This window comes from Lutra lutra, chromosome 15 (genome assembly GCF_902655055.1).
Source record: "Lutra lutra chromosome 15, mLutLut1.2, whole genome shotgun sequence".
NCBI classification, from domain to species: domain Eukaryota; kingdom Metazoa; phylum Chordata; class Mammalia; order Carnivora; family Mustelidae; genus Lutra; species Lutra lutra.
Window position 1 is genome coordinate 27,042,280 of NC_062292.1, and position 23,457 is coordinate 27,065,736.

Sequence of the window (23,457 nt, forward strand, 5' to 3'; positions counted from 1 at the left end):
TCAGCAGAGAGCCTGCCTCCTCCTCCTCTCTCTCTCTGCCTGCCTCTCTGCCTACTTGTGATCTGTCTGTCAAATAAATAAAATTTAAAAAAAAATGCTGTTCTGTCAGCTTTGAAGATGGATTAAGGAGCCACAAACCAAGGGATGCAGGCAGCCTCTAGAAGCTGGGAAAGGCAAAGAAATGATTCCTCTGCCAGAGCCTCTAGAGGCTGCAACCCTGTTGAACCATTTAGACTTCAGACCCGCTGAATGCTGAATTGTACAATAATAGATTTATGTTGTTCCGAGCCACTAAACTGTAGTAATTTGTTACAGCAGCAGCAATAGGAAATTAATATGCCAGTCAAGCCAGTTAGTCTGAAAATGAATGTGGGAGAGGATAAGGAAACACCCCCAGATAATTGTAGATATCCTGGGAGGCTCCCAACAATTCTTTGAATTAAACCCCCAAAGAATTTCCCCCAAAGAAGCTTATATCCTTTAGTTGGAGAGTTTTTGCGCCTTTTCCATCTCCAGAGTTCCCCCAGAAGTCATCCTGAGATTGGATCCATAACTTCAAATACCCTGGGGTCTGAATTGCTGACCTTGGTAGGAGCCCACAGCAATGGGGCTTCTGCCTGTGCCTACGTGAAAGGCCTGACCTCCTGTGCTCAGAAAGTCCATCCAGTGTTGCTCCCTAGAAGGGATCCTGGAGTCTCCATATGGCTTCAGTCCCTGCCTATAAAAGGTGCAGTTGATGCTCGCACACAATGTTCAAAAAATGCTTTAAAGGCCCAAGTCCACACAATCCCTCTCGATGACACACTCCGCCAATTCTCAGCTTATACAAGGACTCCCTTCTCCCGTGGTAACCAATCCGAGACTCTAAGTACCTCGGGGAGACCTTCCACAGCAGAGCACATTTCTGAAGGTCACCAGCAAGGGCAGCCTGGCTGCCTTCCCGAGATCAGCAGCAAGAAGGGAGCTCTGCATTGAACGCTTCATCCTGTTGACTTGGTATGGACTTTCTACAATGTAAAATTGGGATTTTGTCCTCGATAAAATTAGGAGGAGATTCAGGAAGGACTAAATGTAAGATCTGAACAGGAATCTGAGCTCCTTGGCTTCCCTCCTTTCTGCCTTTCCCACCACAGACACTCACATGGAATAATGGTTGTTTCTGCATCTGCCAACAGATCTGGTGCCCGGCACTGAGTACGGAGTTGGAATTTCCGCTGTCATGGACTCACAGCAAAGTGTACCAGCCACCATGAATGCCAGGACTGGTGAGTAAGAGGATTGGTGCCAAAGAAAACCAGGATAATTTCTGTAGGCCTGAAAAGCCATGGAGGCTTGTCCTGGCAAGGCTTGGTCAGAAGACAATGTCCCTTCATGAGAAGGTCCCTGGATGACAGTTACCAGCCTAGAAACAACATCTCCCTGCAGTGACCTCCGTGCCTAACCTCTGACATCAGCATGCAGGATAGTCTTCCTCTCTTCCCCACATCTCCCATGGTCTGAAGGGCTGCCCACAGAGGTGGAAAATTCCAAATCAGTTGTGTCATAGCAGGTCATATTTCTTTCTAGACCACCCCGGAACAGGCAGAATGTGATGTCCCTCATCATGCATGACAGAAGCCCTCAGAAAGGCCACAGGGATAAAGGTTTAGATCTGGAAACAACCCATTAAATCTAAGGACAAAGGGAAAGTCCACCCCTGCTATTCTGGCTCCAGCAGGTTTGCTTCCTAATTCTGGGTAAATTTCAAAGTTGCTCTAGTGCCTTTGGTACAGGCTGCCTGGACTGAGCTGGGGATTTTGAACCAATCCCTGTCCCAAGGCTCATTCTAGTGGAAACAACCTCTCTAGAGAACCAAGAGGACATGGGTTCCCAGAAGTTCTCAGATTTGCACACACATGGCCAGGTCAATCAAAATGGCCTCAGAAACAGGGGTAACTGCTGTTGCCAGGAAGGTCATATCCCTACTTGACAGTGGCTCCTATTTTACCCTGGTTGGCTTACTGAGAAAGGCTGGGAGAAAATGAATATAGAGAGCTTGACACCTAGCATCCAGCTTAGTCCCAGATGTGGATGTGTGGTGGTGTGGGAGCCCCTGATGCCTTTACCCAGATTGTCTGTCTATATTCCAAGCCCTTGGCCATCTTTCAAAGAGAAGGTGTTTAACAAAATGTGAGTTAATTGTCAGCAATGACAAGCTAATCATTGTGGTCAGCAGGCCTGCTGATAGCTTAGAAATCCACAGGGAAGGTCCAATTCCAATAAATACTGCCCGATCTCTGGAACTTGTATAAATTAGGCCACTTGTGTTGATCCACAGAACTTGACAGTCCCCGAGACCTCATGGTGACAGCCTCCTCAGAAACTTCGATCTCCCTCATCTGGACCAAGGCCAGTGGCCCCATTGATCACTACCGAATTACCTTCACCCCATCCTCCGGCATTGCCTCAGAAGTCACTGTGCCCAAAGACAGGACCTCGTACACCCTGACAGATCTAGAGCCCGGAGCAGAGTACATCATTTCAATCACTGCTGAGAGGGGTCGGCAGCAGAGCTTTGAGTCCACGGTGGACGCCTTCACAGGTACGAGGGTAGCAGAAACCCCAACTGGGTTCAGGAGTTAATGGGTCTTAGTACATGAAGGTCATCTAGGCAACCCACTCTTTGAATGCCCCATTTTGTTTAGAGAAGGAGGAATGTGGGTAGAGAAAGAAGAGGTAGAGGAGAAATGAATAATTATATCAAGATGGAATGGTTGGAAATAAGGGGGGAGAGATGAACAAGGTTGCCTACAATGCCAGAAAATGTGTATCTGACTTTCTACAGCCTGGACAAAGGGGTTGATTCTGTTCATCTTCCCCTGCCCGCACTAAATCAGTGGGCATTCAGAGAATCCTTGCAATCAGGTGAAATTTCTCCTAGGAGAAAGATGTTAAATCCTGGGTGAGTATTACAAATAACTCATACAGGTTTTACCCTGCTAAGGGCATTCATTTTTCCATATATGGGTTGGAGAAGGAGCGTGGACAGGCCTAGAGAGTGAGAAGGTGCAAGCTCTGAGTCGGCACGTGAAGGGGGGTCCTGGTTTACAAGGAAAACAGATTGCTTCGGTCAGTTGGCTCTTCGAAGCCACCACCATTTCCCATGTTTCAGAACCATGATCTCCTCTGCTTTACAGGCTTCCGCCCCATCTCCCATTTACACTTCTCTCACGTGACCTCCTCCAGTGTAAACATAACCTGGAGTGACCCATCCCCTCCAGCAGACAGACTCATTCTGAACTACAGCCCTCGGGATGAAGAGGAAGAGATGACAGAGGTCTCCCTGGATGCCACCAAGAGGCATACTGTCCTGATGGGGCTGCAGCCAGCCACTGAGTACATTGTGAACCTGGTAGCAGTCCATGGCACGGTGACCTCTGAGCCCATTGTGGGCTCCATCACCACAGGTGAGGCTGGAGGACTTGGCAGCAGGTGGTGAAAGGAGTGCCTCCAGAGGTTTTTAACAAGTCAATGAACTTTACAAAGAGAAACACCCAAGTAGTAGAGGGCTGTGCCATTTGGCTAGAGAGGGCCAGTGAGCTGTTCTGAAAAAGCCACCTCTTCCAGGATCTCTCAGAATATATAAGATGGGAACCTTCCTTTGGTAAGGTAGGATGGACTCAATGTCTTAAGGAAGCCAGGGCCTGAATGTGTTGGTCCAGAGGACCAACTGGTCCACATAACCAGTCTGAAGAGAATTAGCCTTCAAGAGGAAACCCCATCTCTGACTGCTCAGTAACGTCACTCATACAAATGATGCTTCCTCAAAATTATATGGGACTGGAAGGCAACCATGTGGGAACCTGAGACTCAGAAAATGGGGTTGATTTGCATGTTGCCTGGAAAACACAGGCACTCTGAGATGAACTGGATCATGCTTGCCTCATAATTCTCAAATACAATCCCAGATAGGAGTGTGCGTGTGGGTGAGGATACATGTATTTCGCTGGTTTCCTACATAATAACAAGAACTCACATACTGGACAAGTGGATTAAGCACTGGCTGATTTCGACCCTGGGATCCTCCAGGAGTCAAAAAAATAAAGTATCCAGTACAGATGAAATACAATTTAGGAAAGTGGATTTGTTCTGGACTTGTGCTCTGAAATCCCTCTAGACTCGACAGGAGGTTTTTCCAAATTGAACCGTAGGTGGCTGGTAAAAAATAAGACACAGCTGAGTTTGTCCAAGAGAAGTTGCTCCAGAGACAACGACCATGTTACTCCCAGTTCAAAACAAAAGATATGAACTTAAAAGAAGGTTCCCAGTTGGCGTTCACACAAGTGATAGTTGCTGCCTAGCACAGTTTGCCAACTTGACTTCATGTTGTTAAAATATTCCCCATGAACATAGTTTTAGCCAATAACTAAGGTTTCATGTGAAACTTTGGCCTGACCATGGCTTTAAGGGGGCTCTGGTATAAAGATCTTGTCTGCCTCTGAAGCCCTATTAGCTTTTGGTCCCCATGAAACCAATGATAGGAATTGTTTTTTCACACTGTGCTTTCTATCTTTTCTCCATAACTACCCTGTTCCTTGCAGGAATTGATCCCCCCAAAGACATCACAATTAGCAACGTGACCAAGGACTCAGTTATGGTCTCCTGGAGCCCTCCCGTTGCATCTTTTGATTACTACCGAGTTTCCTATCGGCCAACACAAGGTAATAAAGTTATTTGCTTTCTCACAAGTGGATGGGATTTGGAGCTAAGTGAAGGTTGTGATGGGACAACTACATATCCCAGCGGATATCAGTCCCCTTCGCCTGCATTCTCCTCCTCTCTGTGGCATGTTCCAGCATGAGAGTGGGCTGAGGAGGAGCAGCCAAGAAACCCTGAACTCACCAACTCCTCTCACAAAAGTCTTGGCTGTATTCACCCAGAAAGCAGGCTCTCTACCAGCAGAGTGAACCATGGTATCTAAGAAGTGTAGTAAATGACAAAGAACCCTAAAGGATTCTGCCAAGAGCCAGGGTCACATTTATGCTCCTGAGAGAGTGAAGTCTAAGACTAGAATCCTCGGGGACGCCTAAAGACTTGGCTGAACTAGATAGAGCCTTAAAGGGAACCACAGTGATGGTGGTTCTATTTCTACCACTCCAGCCAACTTTTGAGTCAGAAAAAGTTGGTCCAGACCTCCCCTGCTTTCTGCCAGTTCCTGCTAGAGCATGCTACATTGTTAACAAAGTAGAGGGCATGCCCACTTCCAGCAGGCAGTGGGATTGTTTTCCAGACTCTCTCTGGGATGCATGGACCACTCTTTGTAGCCATGACCTCTCAACTGCCTTAAGAAGACCAGCTTGTTAGAAAACCACCTAACCACCTTTTTTCTTTGTTCCAAGGAACCTATAAAATGAGGGGTTGGGACTAGCATGCCAGGCCTCTTCAAGCTCCAACATTCTTAATCTATGAACCATTTCTCCATCCTCCCCAGTGAGTGCTGGGCCTTGAACCCAAATGTGCTTCATGATGAAGTGCTGCCAGAAGCTTCTACGTAGATTATACCATTAGCTATGTTGGTGAAGCATCCATGAACTTTAACAGTGTCTTCTTCTCTTCCTTAGTGGGACGGTTGGACAGCTCAGTGGTGCCCAATACAGTGACGGAATTCACCATCACCAAGCTATATCCAGCTACTGAATATGAAATCAGTCTCAACAGCGTGCGGGGCAGGGAAGAGAGTGAGCGTATCTGTACCCTCATTCACACAGGTAGGCATGTCTCCCTGTCGTGAGCCAAGTCAGGACCCTGGTTGAGGACCTGCAACAGACGGAAGGGCCAAATATGGAGTTGTTCTGGCTAATACAGAGGACACTGTCTCTGGGCTCAGAAGCTCCATTTCTGAGTGCTCCTGTGGCTCACTATGTCATGCAAAGCAATTTATGGTTTCTCTTCCCTCTGCTATTCCTCTCTAATACTGGGAATTTAGAGAGTAACCCCCTTCTAAGAGTTTTATTGGTTTAGGTCAGAAATTTTCAAGGAATTTTCAATAGGAGAAGTGACCTTTCAAAGACCCATTATGGAAGATAATTCCAGAGCAGACATCTGAGTCATCTCATCTAATTTTTTAAAAGACTCAGTCATGTAAATTTTACCTCAGGGAAGGAAAAGGTTGTTATTTCAGTAATAATCCTCAGGGTCCTGAAGCTCTTCATCCTAGTCAGAAACCACCAAGTCACTGCATTGGCTATTGCTTTGTGCTCCAAAGGTGGAGAACTTTTTTTGGAAAATGAGCTCCTTGGATGGGCCTGAGGACAGGGCTCCTGCACCAGCTCTATTTCTCCTCCTGCTCTGGCCCAGAGTTCGCCCACCATGCAGAACTAGGAAAGATTTGCTATAGAAGGCACCAGAGGGAACAGCCAAAGTTTTCTGTCCCCAGACCTAACCTCCCAGTTAAGCTATTGTTCCCGTTGCACATGGGAAATATCCAGCTTGCCTCGTTAGAACACCAGAATTTCTTGAGGCTGCTTCATTTGATCAGAGAATGGCTTTTCCTGAATGAGGAAAAGGTAACTTGGAATTCCTCACTGCTTTTGTAGATGCTCTCACAGGCCCAGAAACATCTGTAAAGTAATGGCCAAAGAAACATGCCCTCAGAATGTTTCAGAACCTAAAAAAATTATTTTTCTAAGAAACACAACAGGATATTCTCATCTTCTCTAGTCTCCTTCCAGGCCTGTAAATACACATAATGCAGCCATGCTTTTGGTCTAGCCTTTCCTCTCCATCAAATTATCTGTGACCATTAAGGAATCAAGAAATAGTGACTCAAAGTGATGCCCAGTGAGTCCAAAGAAGCCTCCCACTAACCTTCCTGAAAGTCTTAGAAATTCATGCCAAATAAATTAGACTTTTTCTCTTTGAGGACTATAAAATGGATTTCAAGAGCCTTCTAACCCCTAAGGTAAAAGAAAGTAGCAACTTGGGTCAAGTTGGGTCAACCCCATTCCTTGGGTTCTTCGTCATAAGCAGCAAGCAGTATCTGTGAAGTGGAGATACAGCCACGTACCAACCCAAACCACCCTCCTTCAGGTTCAGACAGAGCTACTGTGGCAACTCCCGATAAACAGATTGCCCACAGAAATGTCCTCTCCTGCTGTTGTTTTAATGTGAGAACTATGATTTTACAGCTTTGGAAAATGAGACCTCCTTCAGGGTCTCATAGTTAATCTCAGCGAGATCAAGCTAACTGTAGTCTTCCAAGACTTTTCTTCTTTGTCTCTTTTCATGAGGTTGCATTTGAAGAACTTGTTTTGACAATTCAGATTAAAATGTAAAAAATATTTCACAGTTGTCACTTCCAAATAAGGAACATAGACAAGCAATGGAAACCTTTAGTTAGAGAACAGGGCCAGATCAACAACATATCTTGGTCCCCAAGAGTAAACTACATGACACTTAGGTTGAGTTGATACCTAAACTATTATAACAACATCCATTTCTGACATAAATCCCAAATTTATAGAAGGGAAGCATAGTAAGAAACAAAGGCATAGAGCATGGGCAAATAAGAATAGGAGCTTGGTCCCGTGTTGAGTAAACTCTGTTCCCCGCAACAGACACTAGTGGCCTTTAGCCTGAAAGAATCCCCATGACTCGCTAGGCCACAAAAGGGATACCCAAGACTTAATACAAAGGGAGCCTGTGAGTAGCAAAGCAAGAATTCACTCACCATATATGACTCTTAAGGCAACCTGAGTCCTATTCAGTCCTTCCACAAGTATTGGGAAACTTGCAAGTTCTAAGTGCTGTGGATACTCCTTGACTTCATGGAACTCTCACCACACTTTCCGAAGCTCATGAACAGAGATTGTCCCACAAGACATGTCCCTTATATTTATGAAAGTGCAAACAGCCTGGAAAGCAAATTATCTCATTAACTAAAGAAATATAACAATTCCTCTATGTTCTTAGTTTCTCCATCTAAGTTTAAATGTGTAAAACACAACAGCCTTACCTTGGAATCCCCTGTAGCCCCTGACAGTGCTCCGTGCATAAGTTAATGGATCAAAAAAAGGAAGATCTGGGGCCCATCAGAAAGGAACTGCGTACTCGTGAGGAAGAAGGGAAGGGAGAAGAAGTTGGGATCAGATAGGAAGGAAGGAAAGAGGTCTCCAGTCACTTCATTGTTTTGTATGGCACAGCAGCAGACAAGCATGATGGAGGAAACTATAAGAGATAGTTCACTGCACTTCCATCCTTCCATATCTCCTATGTTTACCTGATCTTCCCGGCTCTGTTTCAGCCATGGACAACCCTGTGGATCTGACTGCTAGCAACATTACTCCAACAGAAGCCCTGCTGCAATGGAAGCCTCCAATGGGTCAAGTGGAGAACTACGTCATTATTCTCACACACTTTGCAGGTGAATATTTACAGGTCTATGCACTGGGCAGGTGGGAATGGTGGGAATAGGCGCTGAAGGCTATTATGAAAGTTAAAAAAAAAAAAGGACATTTTATCAATGTGAGGGACATCTTAGAAATTTTCCTGCTTTACTTTCCCTGTAAAGCTCTAAAGATGTCCCTAAACTCTACAACCTATATCAACTACAGGAATTCAGAAAGCTGAATATGAAAGGTACAACAAGGGCATGTAAACAAAAATAAATATAAAAACAGAGGAATAGCATTTGGAAGACAAAATTCAGAATTGAACTAAGACTTGCCCCCAAATGCTATAAGGAAGAAAGCACACTTTTCTAGATGTTTACAGAGCAAGAAAAACACTAAAGTACGATGCTTGTAGCAAATAACACATGGTAACAAAGCATTCAGAGCTAGCAAACTCCTGTCGCTTTAGTCTTGTCTACCCATATCCAATGCCAAAGTTTGAGCCAACATGAAGTCTGGAGTTTCATTGTCTTCTCACCATGCTTGTTCACCTTATACTATTTGAAGTTGAATAAAGAAGCCCAAAGCACAATAAATGTTGAGTAATTCAAGTATCTAAGCCTGGGAAAGTTATTTCCTTGCCTAAATTATACATGTGATCACAGAACTGTTGTGGGTTATATTCAGGAATCCAGAGAACAGAGATACCAGAAGACAAAAGATAAGCAGATGTCTTAATTTTCAAAAAATGACAGAGAAAGCCAAGTTTGTAAGCTGTAAAGTAAACTGATTATTAAAGCTTGGAAAAATAAAAACCAAAACAGACTATTAAATAAATTGGAAAAATATATCAGCACAGGGTCACCAAGAATAAGTTTTACCAAAGCCATTTTATATCTTTTTTTTTAATTGGCAAATCTGCTAGCACACTTGGATTTCAGCAAGGCATCAGAAAAACCTACTTATCACTTAGATGGAAAAATAAATGATGGATCATATTTGAGTAACATAGACTGGTAGCCAATTGAATAGTGCTCCTCAAGGAATGAATATCATGACTACAGATACATCATAACCCATCTATGTGCATACACAATCAATTTCAACTCCTGCCCCCTCTCCTTGCATGTCACAGGCCAGCATTTCTTAATTCCTACCATGCCTTCCCAGACCACCATGCATTTGCACGCATTGTTTCCTCTACCTGGAAATTCCCTCCCCACATGTCTTCCTAGACAAACCCATCCTCTAAGTCTTAGTTTCAACACTATGTCCTCTGTCAAAACTTCCAGTGTTCCCACCCACCCGCTCACAGGTGCAAAGTACATGGCTCCGTCATGCCAACTGACTTCCATTCATTCAACAAATGTTGTGGAATGTCCTCCATGAGCCATACGCTCAACAAAGCTGTAAGAATTCAGAGACAAAATTTGGGTGCTTCTCCTCGCGGACCTCACTTCTGATGATGACGAGGCGGGCACATGGTTAGAACCCAACGTGAGCAGTGCTGTGATAGAGGCAATCCCAAAACAGCTTGGGCCACATGGGATGGATCACTCCTTGGGGGTGAGGGTGTGGAGGGGAAGAAAGAAGGGAGATCTTAGGTAAAGCTAGAGAAGGAGAAGAGAAGGCAGGGACTTCTAAGACAAAGAGCAGCCTGAGCACATCTGTAGAGATACAAGAGACCATGAGGACTTTGGAGCAACTGTCATGGTTTGATGTGGCCAGAGCAGAGGCCGCAGGCAGGATGCTGCAAATGACAGTCGTTATGTTTGTTCTTTCAAAGAGCTGGTTTGGATTTTTACTTCTTTGCATGACTTCTATGCCTTTAGACCCCAAGAAACTTGAAACCTCAGACCCTACCCAGTTTGAGGGAGTGCCTTTCTTAAATGCTGAGTGACTCAGGAGTATTCTAAAAACACCGTAAAGAGCTTGGCCCTGCTCTAACAAGCAGTGTTATTGACAGCTAAATGAATACAGAGAAGACACGCGCACCACATTTGTATATAAAACGAAACCGTGTAAGTCAACGATGGTGTTAGCGCACCGTATGGTGAGAGATGGTCACTGTGTTTGCGGTGAGCATAGCTGGAGAAGTTGAATCACTCTGTGATGCACCTGTGAATGGTACTTATATAAAATTTTTTTAAAAACTGTAATCAGTAGAATCCAAATTCAAATATATTTCAATAAACTGAACCAGTGGTCCAAAACTCAATCGACGAGGCAAAATGCAGTAGAAATAAACGCGAAGAATCAATGATTTTAGAATTACCCCATGCATGTAACAGTGGTTGGAGATAAATTTTCACAGCCTAGAGGAGAGGACAGGATTAGGAGGTGTGGCGGAAAGAAGGAGCCACATAGACAAAGGATTCAGCGTACTCTTTGTAACCCCAGTGGCCTGAGTAGAAGTCATGGAAAGACAATCTGGCCTCCAAATAAAGACTATCTTTCTCAACTAAGAGGCAAAACGAGATGAGAGGGGATGTTCCTGTGGAAAACAATGCTAAGCTAGATAACCTTAAGGAGATTCTTTCTAAAATTCTCTAATACTGAGTCTTTATGAAATGCCTTTGCATTTGGAAGGGCTTTCCTAGGTGGAAGAGCCTTACTCAATTCTTACCCATGTTCATTGGATTTCAGTTGCTGGAGAGACCATCCTGGTTGATGGAGGCAGTGAGGAATTCCAGCTTTCTGGCCTGCTTCCTAGTACCCATTACACTGTCAATATGTATGCCACTAGTGGGCCTCTCACCAGTGGCACCATCAGCACCAACTTCTCTACCCGTGAGTACCTGGTTGGCTACATATCCGGCGTCCCTAGATGCTTTTAGTCCCTAGACTCCATGACAGACTTTGCCGCTTTGGACAGTGCAGCCACGAGCTGTTTGTATTTTGGTGGACTGCTGCCCAAACGCCAGGGAAAGTGAGCTGCGGCTCTCAGGCAATAGATGCGTGTCTGTTTCCCGCTCTCATTCTGGGTCTGGCTGACAGCTGTGGAACCAGGCCAAGAGAGGCCAATACTGGCCATGCATCTGGCCCAGAAAAATCTGCTGCCTGTTACAGGGCTTGATACTTGGGAACAGTTGCTGAGCACAATCACAGCCAGAACACTAGACAGAGGTATAAATGTGGGAATGGTGTAAGCCCAAGAGTGAACTCACAGACATGCTGACTTAATAAGGTCATGATTTCCAACATAGGTCAGATCAGAAGATGTCCCACCTAGGCCCCAAGGCCCAGATGAGGGAAGGGGGGAAGAGTTGCAGGGATGATCATGACACTGACTGATGCTTTTCTGACCCATGAGCACCCTTTCTGCTCCTGTCCAAGATAGAACTAGGGTCAGCGTGTGAGCAGCCCAGAGACCACATAGGTGGGCAAAGAGATACACATGCCTGGGATGGAATCAAACAGACAGGAGCTGAAGAGGCAGGCACTCCTGGCATTTTCTCCCTTTTTTGTAGTCCTGGACCCTCCTGCAAACCTGACGGCCAGTGAAGTCACCAGACAAAGTGCCCTGATCTCCTGGCAGCCTCCCAGAGCAGAGATTGAGAACTACATCTTAACCTACAGATCCACTGATGGAAGCCGCAAGGTGAGATTTTTCTGTAAGGGGGATTTTTCTCTCAAGCAGTCCAAAGGGAGCAAATGGGGTTTGCCAGATGGATACATACACACTGTTGAGTAAAGGGCCTGAGTCTGCCAGCCAGAGACATTGGTACTAGTCCTGGCTTCGCTGTTACTCTCTTCATAAGTTGAAGCAAACCACGAACCCCCCCAAAGCCGTAGTCTCTGGTCCAGATAACAGTGGTGTCTACCTCCACGGCTTCACTTGGTTGTGGTGGGGCTTTCAATATGGTGATGTGAAGAGCATTGGAAACTTCCAAGCCTACATAAGTACATAGTTTTGGGGAAAAAAAAAATTCAATAGCAGGGCCAAGCAAACATGAGCTGGAGACCAAATTCAATAGTCTTTTATGCCTCTTAATAAGCATTATAAAGGCTACATCTGTATAGCCTGCAGTGACGAGATGACAAATTTCTGTGTTATATGATCAGATGAAACAGTATTTCTAGAATACGGGTTGTCAAACTTCTGTTCACAATGAAATCCTTTTTTTTTTTTTTTTAAGTTCAATCATAGTCAGAAGCCGAATATATATAGTAGATTTAAGCAGAGTTAGTCTGTTGGATATGGAATATGGAGGCCTAGGATTTCCCTCCCCGGGTCCTGAGGAATCTCGTACAATAGAAAACCACTCGATTCAATTCCTTTGCCTGCCTTTATGCCAATGTGCATCTGAGAGGCAGGAGGTGCCTAGATCTCACACAGGAGCTGTCCTCTCTGCTTATGGGCTCAGTTCTCTCCTTGTTCTGGAATGGAGAGCACATAATGGCCATGGCAATGTTGACCCAGCTGGCCGTGGGCTCTGGGCTTCCCTTCCCAGCTCCTCTCAAGGGAATGCCAGTCATTCCCTTCCACCTGCCTCCCTGGCTTGTTCCACAGGAGCTGATCGTGGATGCAGAGGACACGTGGATCCGACTGGAGGGTCTGTCTGAGAGCACAGACTACACAGTGCTCCTGCGGGCAGCCCAGGACACCGCCCGGAGCAGCCTCACCTCCACCACCTTCACCACAGGTGAGAGAGCCACCGCCGTGACGCCGCCTTCTTCCCTGCATGATGGCTGGCTCTTCAGCAGCTTCTCAGGGGCTTGGTCAGGGAGGAACCTCCCAGAGAAACTCTTCCTGTGAAGGACAGTAAGGGTTTCTTCCACTCCCTACTTCCCCCTTCCAAGGCCCTGCCAGGAAATTTCTACCTACCAAGGTAATCCTAGGAACCAGCAGCACAAATTCCTTGTCCTCCTGGACCCACTAAATGCACCAACTGAAGACCTCAGGTTCAGATTTTCTGCAAGTGTTTTCCCAGCAAAGTTCATCCTTCCCTCTTTGATTCCTCTGCTGCCTGTAATCAGAGAATCACTTAATAAAAGTACCAAGAGTAAACCCTCCATATTAAATCTAGGGTTCTTGTCCATACACAAAGTATTTTTGCATCCTATGGTCTCAACGAAGTCCCTATAGCAACTGGTAAGGAGGGACTTACTACCCCCATTTCACAGATGATGAAACAGAGTGCATGGAAATCAAATGACTTGCATGGTTGGTAAGTGGCTGGGTCAAGCTACAACCAGGGTCTTCTGCTTCTGAACCAAGCTGCTCCTCCTGCCTTCCTCCAACTAAGTATCAGCAGAAATTACCTGAAAATGCCCATAAGGGATAAAAGCATCCTAATTTGCATAAGAGGAAATAAGCTAACAATAGGCACTGTTCTGACTGCATTACATGTATTACCTAATTCAGTCATCATGACAGCCTATGAAGTATGTTCTATTATCCCCATTTACAGATGAGGAAATTGAGCCACATGGGAGGTAACTCATCTAAGACCCCCATTGCTCTTACATAAGAGAACTGGGATTTGACTCCAGTTGATCTGGTTGTGGAGACTGTTTCTATTACCAATCCTTTCTGTCACTTCCCACCCAAGGTCCCTATCTATAGTCTGTATTGTAGAACTGCCCAGTCCAGACTTTAAACTGTCTTCCTGCCCCACATCCTAGGGGTTTGTCTATGCATATTTGTGGGGCAAGTGTGAGCATATCACTTATCCCTCGATGTATGTCTGCCTGCCATCCTAGCATACCAGGATGACTAGAATCCTGCCTTGTCCCAGAGCCCATTCCCCCCAATCATGAAGGAGGTGACAGAAGATCCCCCATCACGACCCAAGTGCCTCTCTCTGTAGACTTGTTCTAAATGACAAAGCAGGACAATGGATCAAATACACCACAATGTTACCAGTGGATCTTTAGGGTAGTGAGGTTAGGAATCAGTCCTCTTTTCCCTCCTTTTTTATATTTTCAATATCTTACAAAGTGTCTACAATGAGTAAATTAATCAGAAAAACAATTTTTAAATTAAAAAAAAAAAAACAAAAATAAACCTCAGTCACATCACCAAACATGAATCTAAGGTCTTAACCAAGTGGAATTTGGATGACACTGATCCCTCTATGGAGCTGACGTCAATTACACTCACCCTCCATGCTCTTTCACAGAGTGGCTTATCTCAGTGTCAAGGTGCTACCCTCCCATGTCCAAGCCCTTCCCTGCATATTCACAGGTTAAAGGGTCTTCCATGGTCCTCCTTTTCAAACTACCACCCAAAGACCCATGGATTGGAGCTTTTCACTGAATTAAGAATTTCTTTCCCATAAAAAGGACACAGATGACAGAAACATAAACAGAGCTCCCAATTTTCATATTTATTAGGTCTAAATCATCCCCCAAATGCATTGATTTCAATGCTTGCTCAGTGTAGTATAAGTTTTAATTCCCATGCTAGCAATGCCGCAGCAGTGGTTGTGAGCAGTATGACAATATGCCTTAGGTTTCTGCAGTATCTGGCAACTGTGCCTTGCTCCAGATCTACCTGGGCTATCCTACTCTACCAGCTTCTCTGCCCACCACTGGCTGTTTCATAAAGACAAAGAAACAAACACCTAGCTATATCCTCATAGTCTCTCTGCACTGTTCACCAAATAAAGCCACTACTACGCTGGCCTCCTCTCCAGATTTCCATGAATTGTTAACCCTCTGCTTATTGGATCTCACTGAGGCTCCAGCGGGATTTGGGATTCCAGACCCAAACTATTGTACACCCCTGTGGCAGCTTCATGTAAGAGAGGCCAGTGGAGCAAAGGTATATCCACGTTTGGAAGCCTTTGCCGAGTTTGACTATAAAGCTCAAGTTCAAATTTAAGTCATTGATGCATACCACACTCTGCTGATTTTGTCTTAGAGATTTATCAGAACCCACTGAAATGACCAGTTGTAGAACAAGAAGTTTGTAGACAGAAGTAAAGCACAGGAAAGTACCTTGCACAAAGCCTGACAGATAATGGACGTAATAAATGCTGGTTGAGTAGAATAGTTCCAGCTGTAGAGCATGGAAGAGGGATTTCTGGTGGGAAAAAAAAAAAAAAGCTATAGGAGATTTTCAACATCCATCACAGGTATGGGACAGGCAAAGAGGTTCTTCCTACAGAGTATGATGCCCAAAGTCCCTCTAATTTCAGGTTCTTTCTCCCACCCCAAATGTAAATTTCAGGGAACAAATTACAGTAAGCCTATATGTGTCAACATTAGTGAGTTTTCACTGCCTTTCCTAGCCCCAGCCCTCCAACTCCCCTGCCAAAAGCAAACTATACTGAGGAAAAGAATACGAGAGTACCAGCTTCCTAAATGTGGGAATCAGGATGTTCTCAAGACGGCAAAGATTTGGATTTGCCTGATGGGTGGCTTGAGCCAGACGCCTTGAGGAGTCCAGGAGAAGGGGCCTCCAGGGTACAGGGTGGGTGATACTCATACCAGGACTCTTCTGTCATCCCCAGAGATCACCTAAAGATCCCTCAAGATTAGGCTTCCTCTGGGAAGACTGGTCACAGAGGCTGTGCCTTGAACCCGATTCTGCCTGCCCTGACACTAAACACATCCCAGCTCATCCTCTCCCTGCCTCTCTAATGGGACCCTCACTGACACCCCCCACATGACACACACATAGGGGAGCCACTTACTTCACCTGCACGCTCCATCTGTGGGCCCCTGTTTGCCTAAAAAGAAGAAGGGGAGAAGGAGAAAAGGGAAAAGGAGAAGGAGGTGGAGGAGGAGAAGGGGAAAAAGAAGAAGGAGGAGGAGGAGAAGACAGAAACAAAAATGAAGAGCAGAGAGACATTTCACTTCCTTGAAAGATTGGAGTGCTGCCGTCTGAACCCCATGAATTATTCCTGCTGAGCAAGACATCTGAAAAAAACACCAGAGCATCCTATGTGACAGCAAATCAGGGCTGATGGATTTAGAGGCTAATTTCATTCTAGTAACCAGCATCCTTTCCGACTTCATTGACAGTACCTGAGCTTTCCACTTAGCAGCATCCTATTCTTAGGATGGGCTGATCTCAGCTTATTGTTCTACGCATTTTTTATGCCTGGTCTTATGGAACAAAAGAGCCTAGAGAGGGGCCCCTGAGTGGCCTCCATCCACCGACAAACCCTCTTCTTGCCTTTGGTGGGCCAAAATAAGAGATACATTTCAAGCAGATGTCTACTTAATGGTCTGGAAAAGAGTTTCGATGTTTTTAAAAATAAGAAAGAAAGAAAGAGAAAACTAAAAGAACAGAACTCACTTCCACAAAACCTCAAAACTTTTCTTTGATCAAGATATCTTCCCTTGTTGCCTTCCTGCCATATAGCATAAGCCCATTTCATTCTTTCCATCATGTTAATAGCTTCCTGTCCTCTTGTCTTTGGTGTTTGCACAAGACTCTGAGGGGAATTAAATACAAGTACTATGGAAGAGAAAAAATATGGATACATTATTTATAATTTACTGTCGCCTGAAATTTCATTCAAGGTCTACTTGTCTTTCAGAGACATGAATATAAATGAGGAAACAAATATTCCCCGTAGAGCAACAGAGACTTGGTGAAATGATCTTCTGAGAGGCAGGTTTCATTGTCTCTTTTAATACTATAAGAAGCAAACAAGACGCTCACTAAAGCTTGTCCTCAGAGACAGTGAACACTATAAAATAGGTTGTCTTGACCTTGAGGTTAAGCGAAAACAATCATTTGTGGAGGTGCCCAGAGATGAGTAATGAGAAGTTTTCTTTATTGCCTTTGCTCCAGTCCTATCCCACATCCAGGCTGAGCTGCTCTCTGGGGCTTTTCACAAAAACTCTGGGAATCTACTCTAACAAAAGCTATAGTTTTTGAAGCTATAAAAGTTAGCAAAGATTAGCAAATCGTGGGTCTTGGGATGATAAATAGTGGATCATGCAAATCCACGTAATTATCACTTGGGAAGTCCAGTGACCACTGTCCACCACTTTCTATTCTTACATACACCACACTTCTTCCTCGACTAAAGTAGGGAAACAGAGGGCTTCTCTCTGCTCCACTACTTAGAAACAGTTGGACTGCTGGCTTCATGGAAACAAGCAACGCCCCGCCCCCAAAGGAGAAGTCCACCTTCTCTTTCCCTTGACATCTGATTGTGTGGAAGGAGTCAGGGCACTAAGCACTGCATCTGAACAAACCATTCCATAAGTCCAATGGGGATAGATGGGTGGGTCTCAGAGGAACCATCTGAATCAACCATACCGTTCGGTTTATCTCCCATCGCCAGTGTCAATCTCCAGCAAGATCCCTCTTTGTACCTGCACATTTATTTCCTCCTAGCCTCATCTCTTCTTCTGCCTTCTACATGCAATCATTCTGAGGTGTTGAATCTGGGCCCTCTTGTTCATATGTGTTTTTGAAAAATGTGTTCTTGGAAAAGTTTTGAGTAGAAATATTTTAAAGGTATGTAAATGGTATTGGGCTAGATAACTCATCCCTTGTTCCCCTGTTTTCTACTCAGTGCTAGTTTTAAGATCCACCCATGTCGTATGTGCATCTAGTCTTTTGCTTCCAATTGTTACAAAATACTGCATGCTGTTCACCCATCACTTTAACCTCCCAAGATGGACATCAGACAGTCCCTGACCTCCCACACTACGAATGGTGTTGCCAAGAGTACCTTGTATGTGTCCACTTGTGGGTCAGTGAGGCAATACCTTTTGGATATACACCCAGAAGAGGAATGACTGGGTCATGGGTATGTGTTTGCACTGTTTAATGGAGTGTTGCTCTTTGAGATGGCTCTTCTAGTCTACAACCCCTACAACAGGGCAGGAAAGCACCTGTTTCCTAATGACATGCATCATCCCTAACGACTTGACATGACCCAACTTTGTAACTTCTGACAGTCTAATAGGCATAATTGATATTTCACTTTCTAGATGAATTTCTTTAAATAATAACAAGTTTGAGTTTATATATCTCCTCTATGCTTGTTAGCCTTTAAGGTTGCCTTTTTTTGTAAATTGTCTGTTCACATCATCTATCTTTCTATCAGACTTCCTGTGCTAAATAAGTAATAGCTATCATTATTTGAGCTTTTGATGTCTTTATGTCTTTCCCTGCCTGTGGGACACAAAGATACTCTTCTATACATACCTTTATTAGCTTTCTAGATTTTTCTTATATTTAGTCCATTTTCGATATTATAGTATTAAGTTAAGATGCAGTTTTCTTTGTCTTTGTATGTGAGCCAATTTCCTCAACGTCATTTACTAAATAATCCATCTATTCTCCATTAATTTGTGGTGTTTTACTGTTTATTAAGCTCCCATATGTACACGAATCTATCTCCGAACTCTGAACTCATATTGTAGTCCATGGTCTATTTATCTGTTCTTTTGCCAACACTACATTGTATTTTCACATCTGTTACTTAATATCTTAACATTAATCTCTCCATAACTGATAAAACAAAGAATTGTCTTACCTCACTTTTCTTTTTCGAATTCGACATAGCTCTTTGGTGACCTTTGTTTTTCATAGAACAAGTTTATCAAGTTCCCCAAAAGAAATCTCAACTTGAATTTAGACTGGAATTGCAATAGATGTATAAAGTAATTTGGGGACAACTGACATCTTTAGAATACTAAGTCATCCCTTCTAAAAATATATCTCTTCTTTTATTCAAATCATCTTTGTGTTCTTTCATAGGACTAAGTATTTCTCTATAACGTTATGCTCTTGGATCATTTCTAAACATTTTATAATTTCTTATTGCTTGATGACTGGTATCGAACTTTAAAAATTATTTTCTAGTTGGTTATTGCTGATATGGGAAAATGCTATGGATTTTTGTATATTTTTGTATATTGATCCTATACCCAGCAATCCTGCTGAGCTCTTTTATTAACACAAATTATCTATTATTTCTGTTAATATTTTTAGGTAAATGTTTTATATCATTTATAAATAATGATAGTTTTTATCTATGTTTTTCTAATCCTTATGCCTCTGATTTAATTTTCTTTCCCTGTCACTTTAACTGGGACCCCAAGAACTATGTTCAGCTGAACAGTGGTACTAGGTAACTTTGACTCATTCTCATTCTTAAAAGGAATGCTTAGTGGCAGCTTCATGTTGCATACTTTTTGCTAAGTCTTCATTATTAGACCTCCTTTTGATGGGGAAAAGAAACAGCTATTTAAGCTTTTCTAAAATAAAATAAATATGTAATTGGCTAATCTTAAATAAACCAGGATAATATTCGCTTAGATTTGAAGTTTAAAACATTTAAGTCACAGAATTTTCTTCTATTTGAAGCTAAGAGTTTTTATGATAAACTTTGTCGCTAAACACTATCCAGTGGCTTTTTTCTGCATTGGTTGAGTTAATTATATAATGTTTATCCTTTATCTTAATAACGAGATGAAGTACATTGATAGATTTTTTTTATACATTTCTTTACATTCCTAGGAGAAACTTCATTGAATATGTTTTTTTTTAATGCATGGCTGGGTTTGATTAGCTAAAATTTCATTTAGCCTATTTACATCTACAATCATTAAGTGACATTGACCTATACATGTTTTCTTGTGTATATACTCCCTTACTGAGTTTTTTGAAATTCACGTTTCATTAGCTTCATGTAAAAGAAAAATATGGGCAGTGTTCATGATTTTTTGTACTCTTTCTGGAATAACTTTCAGCAGAACTCATCACCAAAACCACCTGACTTATTTTGTTGTTGTTTTGGTTGTTTCTCTTTGTTTGATTTAGGAACGTGAGATGTTTGACTGGTACTTCTACCAAGGTCTTGGCCAAGGTCTTGGTTTCTAGCCAAGGTCTTGGTTTCTTCTTGTACCAGTTGCGACTCTTTCTAACCTTCTAGGAATTTATTTCGCCTGAGTCTTAAATTTTAATAGGATAAAATTCTTCAAGAGATTTTAATCTTTATCTGCAGCTCTTTTTCCTTTTTCATTTTATTTTTGTCAGCTTCTCTCTTTATTTCCTAATCAGTCTTATTAATATTAATATTTTCAAAGAACCATCTTTTGGACTCAAGATCCATGTTCATGTTTCTTTGTCCCTATTGATTTCTTAAATAGATCAGTAAGTCTCCCTACAGCAATCCAGGTACTTGAGCATGTTCTCAAACGCTTCTGGGCTCCTCCTCACCCCCTCACTCACTTTCCCCCCCAACAAACCCTGCTTAGATTTGGGCTGTGGGTTGCTATAAATAGGCTTTCTTTTTTTTTTCTTCTTTTATGGTAGTCTTTTATTTAAGGCAAAAATAAGACATTTTACTCAAGTATTTAATCACTTTTACTTTTTAGAACTTTAACATTTGTTACTCTTCTGAATTGTGTTCTTAGTCTAGATTTTCCATAAAGGATTTTGTAAGGCAAGTCCTCATGAAATCTCATATGCCTAGAGCATTTTTAAATCATACCCTCACATTTGAACTGCAGTGTGGTCAGAGGTATAAAATGCCAGGTTCAAATACTTGTTTCCTTCATATTTTAAAGTATTCAATTGTCTTTTTATATCCAATGTTGCCACTGAGAAGTCTGATGTCAGTCTGATCTGTGTTCCCCCTGGAGGTGGGCTGCTCTTTCTAGAAGCTTTTAGAATGTTTTCTTTCTTTTTTACAGTCTTCCACTTCACTATATGTTTTGGGGTGTGTTTTTCTTTTTATCCTCAGTCTGACACTCTGAAAGCCCTGTAAATCAGAGGTGTTTTAACTTTAATTCTGAGACATTTATCTTCATTATTTCTTTAAACATTTCTTTGTTTTTATTTCCCCCTTTTAGCACTTCTTTAGCTAGATGTTGGAATGTATATTCTCTCCTCCAAATCTCTTAACTTTGTCTTTATGTTTTCTTTTCTTTATCTTGACTTTTAGTCTTTTCAGAAAGTTCCTCAATCTGATCATCCAATTCACTTATTTGTGTTCAGCTGAATCTGAATCCCCCATTCATCCCATCTGTTATGTTCTTACCTTCAACTATTACATTGTTCATGTCTAATAACTCTGCTAACTATTCATAATTTTTGTTCTTTTTTCATATTGTTAATATCCTTCCTTACTTCCTTAAAAAAGTGACATATCAGGCTTAATTTAATCTTGGACCCTCTATTCTAATAATTCTGCGTCAGGTGATGGATGTCACAGTGCTTGTGATCTTTCCTTCTTGTTAGTCTTACTCTCTAATGATAGATACTCTGGCCTGTGGGCTCATGTTCCTTTGGAGTTATCAACTGCTATGTCTATTATGGGTATATTAGAGAAGAACAAAGTACATGTGAAAAGGTAGGTAATGATTAGTCCATGACAATATGGGGGAGAAGCAAAAACAGGTCTTCAAAACTCTTTTCTAACCTACTCTCTCTCTCTCTTTTTTTGTACTGTTTTTGTCGGTTTTTTGTATCAGGAAAGGCTGGCCTTATTGAATGAGTTGGAAATATTCCCTCCACTTCCATTTTCTGGAAGAGATTGTGTAAAATTGGTGATGTTCCTTTTTTAAATGTTTGCAAGAATTAATAATGAAGCCATCCGGGCCTGAAGGTTCTTTTTCTAAGAGTCCTAACTACAGAGCCAATTTCCTTTTTTTTTTTTTTTCAGAGTCAATTTCTTTAATAGTTATGATATCATTCAGGTTAACCATTCATCTTGGGTGACTTTTGGTAGATGGTGATTGTCAAGGAAATGGCCCAGTTCATCTAAGTTTTTAAATTTATTTATACATAATTGTTTATACTATTCAGGAGGACAGGGATATGTGATCACTTTATTGGATAGGGGCAGTAAATTTCACCAAACATCAAACTGTCTGCCATAGGTTGTAGGATAGCATTGTGAATGTTATAGAAGGAACTTAGATGTCACTATACACAGGATTCCATCTGGCCAGTTTTTAATTGCATTGTCCCAAATGTTTTCAGAAAATCTAATTTTAATTTCTCTTTTTATAATCATAGGGGTGGATATAGATCACATAGTATGGTACATTTAATAAATATTAATTGAGCATCTACCATGGGTCAAACACTGTTCTAAGTTCTGAGGATAAAGTGCTGAATAAGATGGGCCAGATGCCCTCCCTCCTGAAACTTATATTCAAAGGGATGAGGCAATTGGGAATAGACAAAGGAAGGAAATAGGGTAAATTCAAATACTGATAATATTATTTTAAAAAAATACACACTAATGGAAAAGGGACAGATACAAGAGCTAACTTCTAGGACAATTTGTATGGGAGGAAGCATTTTCTGATTGTCACTTCCTTCCACTACCATAGACTCTGGCCTCAACTAGGATGGTCAGGAAAGGCCTCCTTTTGAGCTGAGACATTTGAGCCAGGACTTGAATGATCAGAGTGAATCACGCAAGAGGAGCATTCCAGACATAGTAGGAGTAATTACCATACCCCAAAGGAGGAATAAGTTTGACATGTTCAGCAGATTAGAAAATAGCCAGCCAGGGTGGGAAATACAAGGCATTGCCAGAGCATATAGGGCTTTGTAGGTCAAGGTAAGGCTTTTTGATTTTCCTCTAATTGCAAGAAGTCATTGCAATTGGAGCCATTGCATTGAAGAAGCCATTGGAGGGTTTGGGGCAAGGGAGAGACAGGATGAGATAGGATCACATCTACAGTATAAAAAAAAAATCACTCTTCCAAAAAATGGATAGTGAATATAATTAGGGTCAGAATGGCAGGAAAAGACAAGGCAGGAGGTATTACCGTGACCCAGCCCTCTCTCTGCCATGTCTAATCAAGAGCCACAGGGAGGGGCCGAGCTAACAGCTGCCAGTCTGATCAATTAATGTGCCTTAGAACTGGGTCTCCTGATATAAATGAATCCAAGAAATAAGGCAAATTATGTCAGAACATTTCTCTATCACAGTGTCTTCAGCTGATCTTTGAAAGGAAGATTCAGAAGTTTATTGCGTTTACCCATGGTGGGCAGAAGGCAGGTGGTCTACAGAACTTGAGGATCTTCCTCAGAAATGCTTCAAATAAAAGCATCCAAATTGTCTATTGTTCAGCTGATTCTCCATTCCTATTACATCCTTAAAAGTTTTTGTCACCTCTCCAGCCAGACTCCCTCTTGAATGGGTCT

General features: G+C 42.5%; 1 protein-coding gene across 1 annotated transcript in view; it reads left to right on the forward strand.

The window, feature by feature from the left end:
• The window catches only part of TNR (tenascin R), a 402,664-nt gene that overhangs the window by 356,393 nt on the left and 22,814 nt on the right, over positions 1-23,457 (forward strand). The window contains exons 10-18 of the mRNA XM_047705613.1: positions 1,176-1,265; positions 2,318-2,581; positions 3,177-3,446; positions 4,581-4,700; positions 5,601-5,747; positions 8,282-8,401; positions 11,016-11,159; positions 11,840-11,970; positions 12,883-13,015. Of these exons, the coding sequence (XP_047561569.1) occupies positions 1,176-1,265; positions 2,318-2,581; positions 3,177-3,446; positions 4,581-4,700; positions 5,601-5,747; positions 8,282-8,401; positions 11,016-11,159; positions 11,840-11,970; positions 12,883-13,015 (1,419 nt within the window). The remainder of the gene's footprint in view (positions 1-1,175; positions 1,266-2,317; positions 2,582-3,176; positions 3,447-4,580; positions 4,701-5,600; positions 5,748-8,281; positions 8,402-11,015; positions 11,160-11,839; positions 11,971-12,882; positions 13,016-23,457) is intronic.